The sequence below is a fragment of the Lutra lutra genome, chromosome 8, assembly GCF_902655055.1.
Source record: "Lutra lutra chromosome 8, mLutLut1.2, whole genome shotgun sequence".
Taxonomy (NCBI): domain Eukaryota; kingdom Metazoa; phylum Chordata; class Mammalia; order Carnivora; family Mustelidae; genus Lutra; species Lutra lutra.
This window is the reverse complement of record NC_062285.1, coordinates 24,634,592-24,646,808: the sequence shown is the minus strand read 5'-3', so window position 1 is coordinate 24,646,808 and position 12,217 is coordinate 24,634,592. Positions and strand designations below refer to the sequence as shown.

At 42.7% G+C, this 12,217-nt stretch overlaps 1 protein-coding gene and 1 pseudogene across 1 annotated transcript; one reads left to right on the top strand and one right to left on the bottom strand.

Annotated features, from left to right (window-relative positions):
* Positions 1-2,387: 2,387 nt before the first annotated feature.
* ACBD7 (acyl-CoA binding domain containing 7) lies at positions 2,388-8,490 on the bottom strand. Its single transcript, XM_047743343.1, has 4 exons — positions 8,369-8,490; positions 3,489-3,606; positions 3,272-3,334; positions 2,388-3,185 (listed from the first exon to the last, which is right to left on the bottom strand). Exons 1-4 carry the CDS (start codon positions 8,378-8,380, stop codon positions 3,112-3,114), a joined length of 267 nt encoding a protein of 88 aa, XP_047599299.1. The 5' UTR covers positions 8,381-8,490; the 3' UTR covers positions 2,388-3,111.
* LOC125106265 (nucleolar protein 7-like) lies at positions 5,925-6,520 on the top strand (annotated as a pseudogene).
* Positions 8,491-12,217: the final 3,727 nt, after the last annotated feature.

Genomic DNA, 12,217 nt, shown 5'->3' with positions numbered 1-12,217 from the left:
TCTCATTTGAGTCTTATCTGTAGGAGGTAAATTATCCACTTTCCCCCTTCAATTATTTCAACAGTGAAATGAGAGGGAAAATGCTAGAAAACAAATTGTTCCATCAGCACACGATGGTAAAATCTTGGTCCAATCTTGTGAAATGTAGGGATATCCATTTTGGTGGGGGACACATCCCATTTAATGAGAAAATGTAACCTACTGCTTTATTAAAATAAGATAGTCCTGAGTAATCACTGATGCCTGAGTAGGCAAGTCCTCAGAATGCTCGTAAACCTGGGCCCCCTCCTTAAGGGCTCCTCCTGCTCTGAGTGCCTGCTAGCTCTGTGGACGCAGCTGCTGCCCCAGCAGTGACTGACTAGGGCCACTGGGAGTCCTGCCGAGGACAACCAGTCTGGTGTCTGGTCCCTGGCATAAGGAAGGCCAAGCACAAAGGCCATGCCCGACAGGATGTCTCAGTCTTGCTCTGTGACAGTTTGGGGCTGACATAAGGAGAAAGCAGAACAGCTGGGAAAAACAGGAGCTCAAAGGGAAAAAAGCAGAAATTGGGAAAATTCGCTGAGTCCATATAAGGCAAAACATATTTGCCATATAAGGTGAAACACTACAAATGGGATTCACAGTCACTAGTCGATAGGAATGAAGGGGCACTGCCCCCTTGGAGCTGCCTGGCTCCTGCAGTCTCTGGTGAGTTCCAAACTCATCCTGGCTGTTCAATCAGATACGTGGATTTCCTATGTCTCGTGGATCTTCACAGTAAATTCCACTACTTGCTATCACTGATGTCTCTTCCTCAAGGCTTAAAGTTCTTAACACAGCAATATATATTGTTAAATTTTAAAACATCCATTTGTTTATGGTCACATAATACGGATTCATGTTTGTGTTAAGATTTTAAAATCATATTCATAGAATCTTAATAAATAAGATTGAGCAAAATGCGTAAGGGACATGTTTTGCAGAATTTATCATTCCTTTCTAACAAAGGGCAAGTCATATGAAGAATTCATTGTGGAAGGGGTTAGGATTCATGCAATCGACTTGGGCTATAAATAGGCTGAAGTAAATTATGATATATGTTTAGTACCTGCTGTGGCTTACCCTTTGGTGTGACACCATTTCCAGCACTCCCTTATGGAAGGATTGGCACAAAAATAATTTGATTTTGATTATTCAATTGAAAAGTTTTTAGTTAATATGGTCCACCATGGGAATCACATGATGTAGCCAATGCCAGGCTTTTGGCCTGGGCCTTCTCACCTGCCTCTCCACCTGTGGTGGAGGTGAGGTCCATGTGGGAAGAGTTCTGAGAGTTTCCAAGCCCTCCATTGGAAGGAGCAGCCCTGTCATTGCTGATGTCTCCCTTTTCTTGCATTTGGATGTTGACTTCATCATGGCAGACTCCGGATAATCTTCAGGTAAGACTTAGTAGAGATGAGACATCTTTACTTTCTAAAATTTTCCAGAATAGGAATCAAGCTAGATTTGTTTTTCATGAAACTTTTTATTTGGAGATAACTGTAGATTCACATTTTGTTGTGAGAAATAATATAGAACTACCCAGTTTCCCCAATGGTAATTTGTGCAAAACCCCATTGTAATGTTACAGCCAGATGTTCCCAGTGACACAGTCAAGCGACAGAACATCCCATCCACACAGGATCCCTCCTGCTGCGCTTTCAAGTCACTCCTACCTCCCTATTCTGTCCTCTGTGGTAATCACTATTCTGTTCTCTATGTCTGTAACTTTGCCATTTCAAGAAAAGTTATATAAATTACCCTGCGCAACGTTTTGGGACTGGATTTTTTCACACAGAATAATTCCCTGGAAATTCATCTAGTCAATCTAGATATTTTTTTTAAGTCATTGAAATCAATCTATCCCTCATTGGTCATAGCATACCAAACCCAAACCCTTATCCAGGGAATAGAAGTACACAGTTTTTTAGGATATTTACCCTATGCGATCTCAAACAGATTTTAGACGTGCTAAAACAAGACTATGTTCTTTCAGGGAACCTGTGTGCAGTTAGAAAGACTGAGGACTAGGCCACTATGATATTCCAGACTCTGCATTTTCACTCTGATAAGACTGAATGTAAGAGGCACAGTAGTTGAACCTTTTATTGTCACTAGATACTACATTTGATTTTTCTGTCTTTTTTTTTTTTTTAAAGATTTTATTTATTTATTTGACAGAGAGAGATCACAAGTAGGCAGAGAGGCAGGCAGAGAGGCAGTCAGAGAGAGAGGCAGAGAGAGAGGAGGAAGCAGGCTCCCCGCTGAGTAGAGAGCCCGATGCGGGGCTCGATCCCAGAACCCTGAGACCACAACCTGAGCCAAATGCAGAGGCTTAACCCACTGAGCCACCCAGGCGCCCCTGACTTTTCTGTCTTAAATGTAAAAATTTAAAGAAAAATAATGGGTGGATGGCTTTTTTCTTTCTTTGAATAGTCATGGACTCATAAGTTTATTTTTTAAAAATTTTAGTTTATTTGTTGTTAGGTTTTATATAATGTATGCTTTAAATTGAAGGTAGGATCATTAGAGTTACCTCAATTATCAATTCTCAGTTACCTCAAGAATCATTCAATTCTTACAACCCTGTGAGACTGATTTTTCCCTCTACTCTATAGATGAGGTTTAGCAAGCTGAAGTAATTTGTTTCTGGTCACCTAGTAAAGAATTACAGAGTATGGAATGAAACCAGGTATGTTTATGATTTCCAAGTCCCCAAGTCAGTGAGAATCCCAGAGCTACACGTACAACAAAGGAAGAACCTTGTTATTGGTTCTTAGTAAACTGTTTTGATCACATACCAATAATAATAACTCAGTGTAGGAAAACAAATAAGCCAAAAAATATTGTTAATGTTTTTGTGACATACAACCAGAGCAATACTTTTCTTTTAAAATAACTTTTAAAATCATCTGCTTTTAGCAAGTAAAACTTCACTAAATAGTTTCAGCATACCTCTAATTAAGGATTACAATTCATGTTAAGAGCAAACATATTCGTGACATGTAGAGTTAACAGTGCATTTCTTCCCTAGATATAGGACATGATAGCATCATGAAGACCTCAAAAGAAAAACCTTCTCACAGCTGAATTTTAAATTCCATATTTTTCTATCAGCTCTTTCGCTTTAGATATATAGGCACTCATGGCATCTTCCTTTGATTGCCCTAGAAAGACACAAAACAGATTATCTCACGGGCTGAAGTACTGGGAAATTAAGAAAGTTTACTTCACTTATTTAAGAATTAACAACCTTTTTGGAGGTTCCACGCTTCCCATTTAGCCTTGCCTTTTAAATCTAACATTCCTGGACACTCTGCCGAAAGAAGAATAGATATATTTTCAAGTTTACTTTTTACTCGCTGCTTCTATAAACATTGCTCAAATGAAATGTATTATTTTTTAAAATATGATTTTAAAAATATTGCTAACATATATACACAACATACACACACACACACACACAATACCAATATTAATGTCTCCAACTATAGATTGTTTGTAGAGCCCATAGAGTTCTTTCAGTTCTTCATCATCTGGTCTTGTTTTCAGTTTCCTCACATCTTTTGTGATCCTATCAAAATCAGCCTAGAACACAAAGGAAGAAAAGGCCAACGGTGCCTTTACTAACTTTCAGCAGGCTTATCTATTTTGTGGGTATTTTACCACCAGACAGTAGGAACTTAAAAAGAAAGAGGAAGGTTTCAAACAGAGCTATTATTGGTCTAGTTCTTCCAGAATTATCCTAATTTAATGTATGGATACCTCTCCTGGTACTTACCTGATATTCAGACAAGATATGGAGAACCACATAAAACCGTTACTAGTGAAAATTCCTTTTTTTTTTTTTTTTTTAAAGTAGGCTCCATGCCCAGCATGGAGCCCAGTGCAGGGCTTGAGCCCACAACCCTGAGATCAAGACCTGGGCTGAGATCAAGAGCTGGATGCTTAACTGACTGAGCCACCCAGGTGCCCTAATACTGAAAATTCTTAATTAAAAAAAAAAAATTTAAATTTTTAAAATTTAAAAATTTTAAATTTTATTTAATAATTTTAATTAAATTAAATTTTAATAAATTTAAATTTTTTAAATTTTTCAGAAAATTTTAAAAACTAAAGAAGACACAAATAAATGAAAAATACTCTATGCTCATGGACTGGAAGAAATATTATTGTTTAAATGTCAATACTATCAAAAGCAATATACAGATTCATGGCAATCAATCCGTATCAACATTCCAATGGCATATTTTACAGAAGTCAAGAAAACAACCTAAAAGTTCATACAGAACCACAAAAGACCCTGAACAAACAAAACAATCTTTTTTTAAAAAATATTTTATTTTATTTATTTATTTGACAGAGAGAGAGAGATCACAAATATGCAGAGGAAGGCAGAGAGAGAAGGGGAAGCAGGCTCCCCACTGAGCAGAGAGCCCAATGCGGGACTTGATCCCAGGACCCTAAGATCACGACCTGAGCAGAAGGCAGAAGCTTAACCCACTGAGCCACCCAGGCACCCCCAAACAAAACAATCTTGAGAAAAGATAACAAAGCTGGAGTCATGATGTGTCCTGATTTCCAGCTATATTACAGAGCTATAGTAATCAAAAGGGTATGGTATTGGCCTAAAAACAAATGGATCAATGAAACAGAATAGAGAGCCCAGAAATAAAAGCATGCATATATGGTCCATTAATTTACGACAAAGGAGCCAAGAACATAGAATGTGGAAAGGTGAGTCTCTTCAACAAATGGTGTGTGACCTGACAGTCACATACAAAAGACTGAAACTGGACCACTGTCTGACACTGTGCACAAAAACCAACTCAAATGATTTAATGTCAGGTCAAGTAAGACCTTTTGTTTAGATCTTACTTGAATGTAAGACCTAAGTCCACAGGGGTGCCTGGGTGGCTCAGTGGGTTAAAGCCTCTGCCTTCGGCTCAGGTCATGATCCCAGGGTCCTGGGATCGAGCCCCGCATCGGGCTCTCTGCTCAGCAGGGAGCCTGCTTCCTCCTCTCTCTCTGCCTGCCTCTCTGCCTCCTTGTGATTTCTGTCTGTCAAATAAATAAATAAATCTTAAAAAAAAAAAAAAGACCTAAGTCCACAAAACTCTTCAATAGAAAACAGAGGGGGTTAAAAAAAAAAAAAAGAAAGAAAGAAAACAGAGGGAGTAAACTCCTGGACACTGGTCTGAGCAACGATTGTTTGGATCTGACACCAAGAGCAAAGGCAACAAAACAAAAACAAAAAATAAAGACGTGAGATTCCATTAAACTAGAAAGCTTCTGTACAGTAAAGAAAATCATCAACAAAATGAAAAGGCAACCTTTTGGAATGGGAGAAAATATTTGCAAATCATTTATCTTTAAAAAGAAGTGTTAATATCCTAAATATATAAAGAGCTTACACCACTCAATAGCAAAAAGAAAAATTCAATTAAAAATGGGCAAAGGAACGAAATAGACATTTTTCCAAAGACATACAAATGGAGGTGGTCTGATGCTACATGGGTCATGGTGCAGCTCCAGCCTTGTACCTCCCACACCCCTGCATCAGTGATGGTGGAGGAGGGCCAGCATGCCTGGGGGGGGGGGGTGCAGGGGAGGAAGGCAGAGAACCACAGGGAGGGGAGGGAGGAGGTAGGGGGAGGAGGCAAGGGGAACACCACCTGGGGGAGGGGAAGGGGGCACAGTGCCACCTGTGGGGAGGAGAAGGAGGAAAACTTGCCTGGGTGGGCCTTGCCTGGGCAGGGTTGGGGGGGTACAGGGAGGAGAAGGCGGAGCACCACCTGTTGGTCCAGCAGCCTAGTAAAGCCTGTTGGGGAGGAGCTGACTGATCAGCACCCAGGAAGAAGCACAAAGGGGAGGAACAGGTTGGAGATAAAGCACTCCTGAAGAAGATGAGCTGTTCATCCAACAAAAATCTTCCAGATTAGACTCTTGAGACGTTAACTACAGCTGGACAGACTAACATAAGGACATCATCAGAAAAGTTGAAAGAAATTCATTTGCAGAAGAAAAACGAAGGATGTGAAAAAGGAAGTGATTCCAAAAAAGCTGAAAAAAGTACAAAAAGTACAGTCTATGGGCCAGATTAAAAGCCACTTACTTGGCTCTAAGGCTAGAAGATCAAGATCTGAGAGATTCAAGGCACTAAGCAGCAAAAGGCTTTAGAGAGAATTTTTTACATGGTCCCAGAACCAACAAAACTACTATAAATAAGGTCCTGTGCCTTGAAAATAAGAGGTTACCAGGGAAAAGGGCTGCCACCCAGTTTTTGAGTAATCCGTGGGGAGCCCAGAAAAAAACAAAACGCCAAGAGGTTTAAAGACAGTGGCTGGTCAGAAACATGAAAACTTCTAAGAAGTAAATACAAGTTAAATGAAAAATGAAAACTTGTATGTATAGAGCTTATTCAGTATAAAGAATTAGTTTTTCTGAAAAAAAAATCCAATAAATTATTTATAAATTAAAATAAATAAATAAAGACATACAAATGCCATGTGATTCAGCAATCCCACCTCTGGGTATATACCCAAAAAAAGCAAAATCCCTATGTCACAGTGATGCTGCCCCCCCCCAACCCCGTGTTCACTGCATCATTGTTTACAACAGTTAAGGAATGGACATTACAACCTAAGTGCCTGATGATGGATGGATGGACACACACACACACACACACACACAATGGAATATTGTTCAGTTGTAAAAATGAAGGAGATCCTGCCATTTGCAGCAACATGGATGGACGCTGGGAGCATTACGTGAGATGCGTGAGTCACAGAGACAAATACTGTAGGACCTCACTTACATGTGGAATCTTAAATAACTAAACTTATAAAAACATAGGACAGATTGGCAGTTGCAAGGGGGAGGTGAAGGGTGAGGGAAGTGGGTGAATATGGTCAAAAGGTAGAGAAAACAAATCTATCAAGAGAAATTTCATTACATGTTTCTTTTTATTTTTTTTTTTAAGATTTATTGATTTATTTGGGGGGGAGCAGAGAGGGAGAGAATACCAAGCAGACAGCCTGTGGAGCGTGGAGCCCAACGAGGGGCTGGATCCCACAACCTGGAGATCCTAAAACTGGAGCAGAAACCAAGAGTCAGATGCTCAACTGACTGAGCCACCCAGGTAACCACATCACAGTCTAAGAAGGGGAAGGTTTGGATTTGAACCTGGCGGACTCTGGAGTATGTGCCTTTAGTCACCATAAAATACTTCTTGAAGAATCCTTAAAGGTGGAGGGGGGGGTTGTCCCTGGGTGACTGAGTGGGTAAAGACTCCAACTTCTGATTTTGGCTCAGGTAGTGATCTCAGGGTCCTGGAACCCAGCCCCATCTGGGGCTCCATGCTGGGTGTAGAGCCTACTTGAGGATTCTCTCTCTCTGTCCCTCCCCCTTCACCCTCTAAAATAAACTTAAATCTTAAAAAAAAAAAAAAAAAAGGAATCCTTATTCCGTGAAATTGTATCCAGATATTTTTTTCAAATTTTATTTTAGAAGATTATTTAATGATGAAAAATGTTCCTAATATAGTCACAGGTACAGGAATAAAACTATATACTTGAGTATAATTGAATCAGTGTGTGTGTATATATACACACATATACACATGTGTGTACATACACATGCACGTGCAAGTACATACAAGCACACACACACACACACACACACACACACATTTTTCACAGTTCAAGAAAGTAATCCCCCATGCTAGCAGTGGTTATCACCTGCGTGAAGGAATTCCTAATAGTTTTCACTTATCTTATATTTGCTCTTTCCCCAAATTTCCCACCCTGAACATGTATTTTTTTCGTATATTGGCAAAACTACTATTTTGTAGTTTTACAGATCTCTGCTGTTCAGAAAAACACTTGTCTCACCAAGGAGCGAGGGGGCGCGGGTGGGGCCCCAGCCGCCCTCTCCTCCCTTTCGCAGACAGAAGGAGCAGGCGGAGCAGGGCCGCCTTGTCCTCCGGGAACAAGCCGGCCTCCGCCCTCCCGGGGGCAGCTCTTCGCGAGTAACGGATCCCCGGGGTTCACAAGTGTTGCCATGGGGAGCCCCAGGTCGCCGTCAACAGATGGCACAGGTGTGGTCCCCACTGCAATGAGCGGGCGCTCGCGATGGGGGTGGGAGTGTCCCCGGGGTCACTCCGTACAACTCCCGGCGGTGGTGGTGGGGGGGAGGAACTTGGGGCGCGAGGACTGCGGGCGACAGCTGTCCCAAGCTCCAGTTCTGACTCGCCCGCCACCCATGGGCATCACGCCTGCCCCAGGCCCACTCGAGCTCTTCCCTCTGAGGACGAAGCCCGCTCGTGGGGCTTCCGCACCCTTCGACTCACCTGCAAAGACATGGTGACACCTACTCAGCTACTGCCGCACTCCTGAGACGCCGGTCCCGCGTGCCCGTGCGGCGGGCGTCCTTAAATGGAAGCGCGCCTCCGCCCGCCGTCTCCCACTGGCTGCGCTGTTGGCCCGGACAGCTCCCATTGGCCACCAGTACTGGGGGGCGGGGATAAGCGGTGAGTGGCACCTGCCCTGACCCCAGCGCCCGCCCGCGCGTCCCAAGCCGCGCAGAGGGTTGTCTGCAGCCAGCGCCGCTCCAACTGGAAAAGCGAGGAGCAGGGAATTTTTTTTTTTTTTTTTTTTTTTTGACAGATTGATCACAAGTAGGCAGAGAGGCAGGCAGAGAGAGACAGGAGGAGGCAGGCTCCCCGCGGAGAAGAGAGCCCCATGCGGGACTCGATCCTAAGACCCAGAGACCATGACCCGAGCCGAAGGCAGAGGCCCCAACCACTGAGCCACCCAGGCGCCCCAGGAGCAGGGAATTTAAATGAGTTCCTCTCCGCTCTTGGCTCGTTCCCCAGTTCTTTCTCAAGAGGTCGTTTGCAAGAAATTCACAGAAATCTCCCTAGGGCACGGATCTCAGTGGGGATTCCTTTTTGTATTTATATCCCTCTGCCCTCTCCTTAATTCCTAGAAACGTGGATGGCAGGTTTTTGAGACCTCTCAAGTCTCCTCTCATACTTCTAGGTACACTTCATCAGGAGTGAAAAAGGCATCTTCTCTTTAAAAAGCAAAAACACACCCTGAACACGCGCTGCAACCACCCTGACTGGTTCTCGGTTATTGTAAAGACACAGAAGTGCGCACTATTCAGTCTGACCCCATTCTCCCGGGCAACAAATCCAGTGTCCCTGCAAGTCTGCTGAAACACGGAAGGGGGTTGTGGTGCACACTTGATTAAGTTCTCAAAGAACTGGAACAGCATTTTCTAATCAAAGGAGTTCATTTCCGACTCTTAAAAGAAAAAAATCTTCTTGGAGCGAAATGACTGGAAGACCTGACAAATTCAGGGTTTAGAGAGTTACTGATCGGAAACGTCTAACATATAACAACGCAAGTGGTGGAGAAGAAAGGCTCCCAAACATTTTAGCTTGTTTTTGCATAGAACTACATTTTAAAAATATTTGCTTGGGGCGCCTGTGTGGCTCAGTTGGCTAAGTATCTGCCTTCAGTTCAGGTCATGATCCCAGAGTCCTGGGATGGAGTCCCACGTACAGGGTCCCTGCTCAGTGGGGAGTCTGCTTCTCCCGGTCCCCCCTGCTTGTGTTCTCTCTCTCTTTCTCTCAGATAAATAAACAAAATCTTTAAAAAAATATATTTGCTTTACCTTTTCATGTAAATCCTTTGGTTTTTAAATTTTCTCCTCCAAAATACTTTCATGGTGTAATCAATGAATTTCCAAGTAAAAGACAGAAAGCGAATGTTAGCAAAACGTACTGGCCAGGATTTTTTGGTTTTTCATCTTTAAACTTGCAGGTGATGGGACAGACACTGTGGGGGTACAAAGGCAAATGGCAACTTCAGAACAGCGAGTGCTTTCTCTGCTGAGGAAGCCCTAGCAGTGTTTCAGTAGGGAAATACTGGGGGTGAACTCCAGTATCCGTGTGTGTCTAGAGCTGAGACATCTGGGCCTTGTAGTCATTATAAGAAATCAGGAAAAGGGAAAAGGGAAGTCACACTGTGCTCTGTTTTATTTTCTAAGTCTAGAATGTTCTTCTCAGAACTCTTTCAAAGCATGTTCTTCTCTTGAGATGCCCTCCTCTGAACAGAAGCTAGAGCCATGATGTCTTGTTCCGCAGAACAAAAAGGAAGAAAAGACAATGGAAATATCGATGTCTTCTGCCCAGTGATAATATACTAGGTACAGTAAAAACTCAGCTTTCCTTAGGGAGTGAGTCAATTTGGACAATCAAGTTCCTTTTTTTTTCCTTTTTACTATTTATTTAATATTGATTATAATCCAATATACATACATCCATATATATATGTAAAATTCTAACAATAAAGGGCATGTTTATGAACCTACCACCAGTTTAAGACATAGAACATTACCTTTACCTTTGTAACTCTCCTGATTTCATCCCATCCTATCGTCCTTATTCATTCTTTCATTCACTGAAATAGTTATTGAGTGCCTAATATGAGCAAGGCACTGCTCATTCTTGAAAAACATTAGGGAACAGAACAAACAAGATCCTTCTCCTCGCATTACATTCTGGTTGGGGATTACAGACAATAACACATATAATAAGCAAATTATATTGTCTATTAAAAGATACGCTGTAATAAGTGCTATTTGAAAAAGGGCAGAGCGGGCGCCTGGGTGGCTCAGTGGGTTAAGCCGCTGCCTTCGGCTCAGGTCATGATCTCAGGGTCCTGGGATCGAGTTCCGCCTCGGGCTCTCTGCTCAGCGGGGAGCCTGCTTCCCTTCCTCTCTCTCTGCCTGCCTGTCTGCCTACTTGTGATCTCTGTCTGTCAAATAAATAAATAAAATCTTAAAAAAAAAAAAAGAAAAAGGGCAGAGCAAAAGAGACAGGATGTCTTGGATCTGTGGGATGGAAGAGGTGACATGCAATGGTAAATAGGGTAGCCAGACAGGTGTCTTTGAGAAGATGACATTTGATTAAAAGCTTGAAGGAGGGTAAAAGAGCTGACCCTAAGAACTTCCCTTTCAAAGGCAGCCTCCTCTACAAAGGCCCTAAGAATGAGCTTCCACAACAGATGTGAGGAACAGTAAGGGGCCAGAGTGGCCAGAGCAGAATAGAAGAGGTCAGAGAACAGAAGATGGAGACCAGATTGTATATGGCCTCACACAAAGGCATTTGGTGTTAAGTGGGAGTGAAACAGAACCGTTGAAGAGTTTTGAGTAAGATCTGACATGATATGACTTAGTTTTTAAAAGGATCATTCTGGGGAATGCCTGGGTGGCACAGTGGGTTAAGTGACCAACTCTTGGTTTCAGCTCAGGTCGTGATCTCCAGCGGTGGGACTGAGCCCCACATCAGGCTCAGTGCCAACCCTGCTTGAGACTCTCTGCCCCTCTCCCTCTGCCCTCCACCCCTCACCGCACTCTCTCTCTCTCTCAAATAAGTAAATAAATAAATCTTTTTAAAAAATCACTCTTGGGGCGCCTGGGTGGCTCAGTGGGTTAAAGCCTCTGCCTTCAGCTCAGGTCATGATCCCAGGGTCCTGGGATTGATCCCCACATCGGGCTCTCTGCTCAGCAGGGAGCCTGCTTCCTCCTCTCTCTGACTGTCTCTCTGCCTGCTTGTAATCTCTGTCTGTCAAATAAATAAATAAAATCTTTTAAAAAAATCACTCTTGTTGCTGTGTTGAAAATAGACTATAGGGGAACAAGGCTGGCAGCAAAATCCTTACTATGTTAGAATCCAGAGAACTTATGGGTGTCTCACACTCAGGTGGTAGTGGGGGAGGGTAGCTAGTGAGAAGTATTTCAGATCCTGGATATATTTTGAAGTTAGAGTCAACAATAGTCCCCAGTAGATTCTACATGGGTGTGAGGGAAAGAGACAAGTCAGAATAATTCCAAGATTGTGGGCCTGAGTAACTGGAAGGCCCACTGGTGGAGGAGGTTTGGTGAGGAGCAAAGATCAGAAGTTTTGTTTTGGACATGTTACTGTTGAGACATCAGACATCTAAGTGCAGATGTCAAATAGGCAGATGGATATCAAGTCTAATCTGGGCTGGGCATCTAGAGGTGGGACTCATGAACACAGAGATAATATTTAGATCCTTCAGACTGGATGACCCTAGAAACTGAATGGATAAAGAGGGAGAAAGAGAAGAGGACTGAAGACTGAGCCATGGGAGTTTGCAACATTGCA

Coding starts and splice junctions, on each gene's coding strand:
- ACBD7 (XM_047743343.1), bottom strand. Junction 3,335..3,488: donor AGTTGGAGACATTAATATTG/GTATTGTGTGTG, acceptor TTCTTTCGGCAG/AGTGTCCAGGAATGTTAGAT. Junction 3,186..3,271: donor AGCGTGGAACCTCCAAAAAG/GTTGTTAATTCT, acceptor GTGTCTTTCTAG/GGCAATCAAAGGAAGATGCC.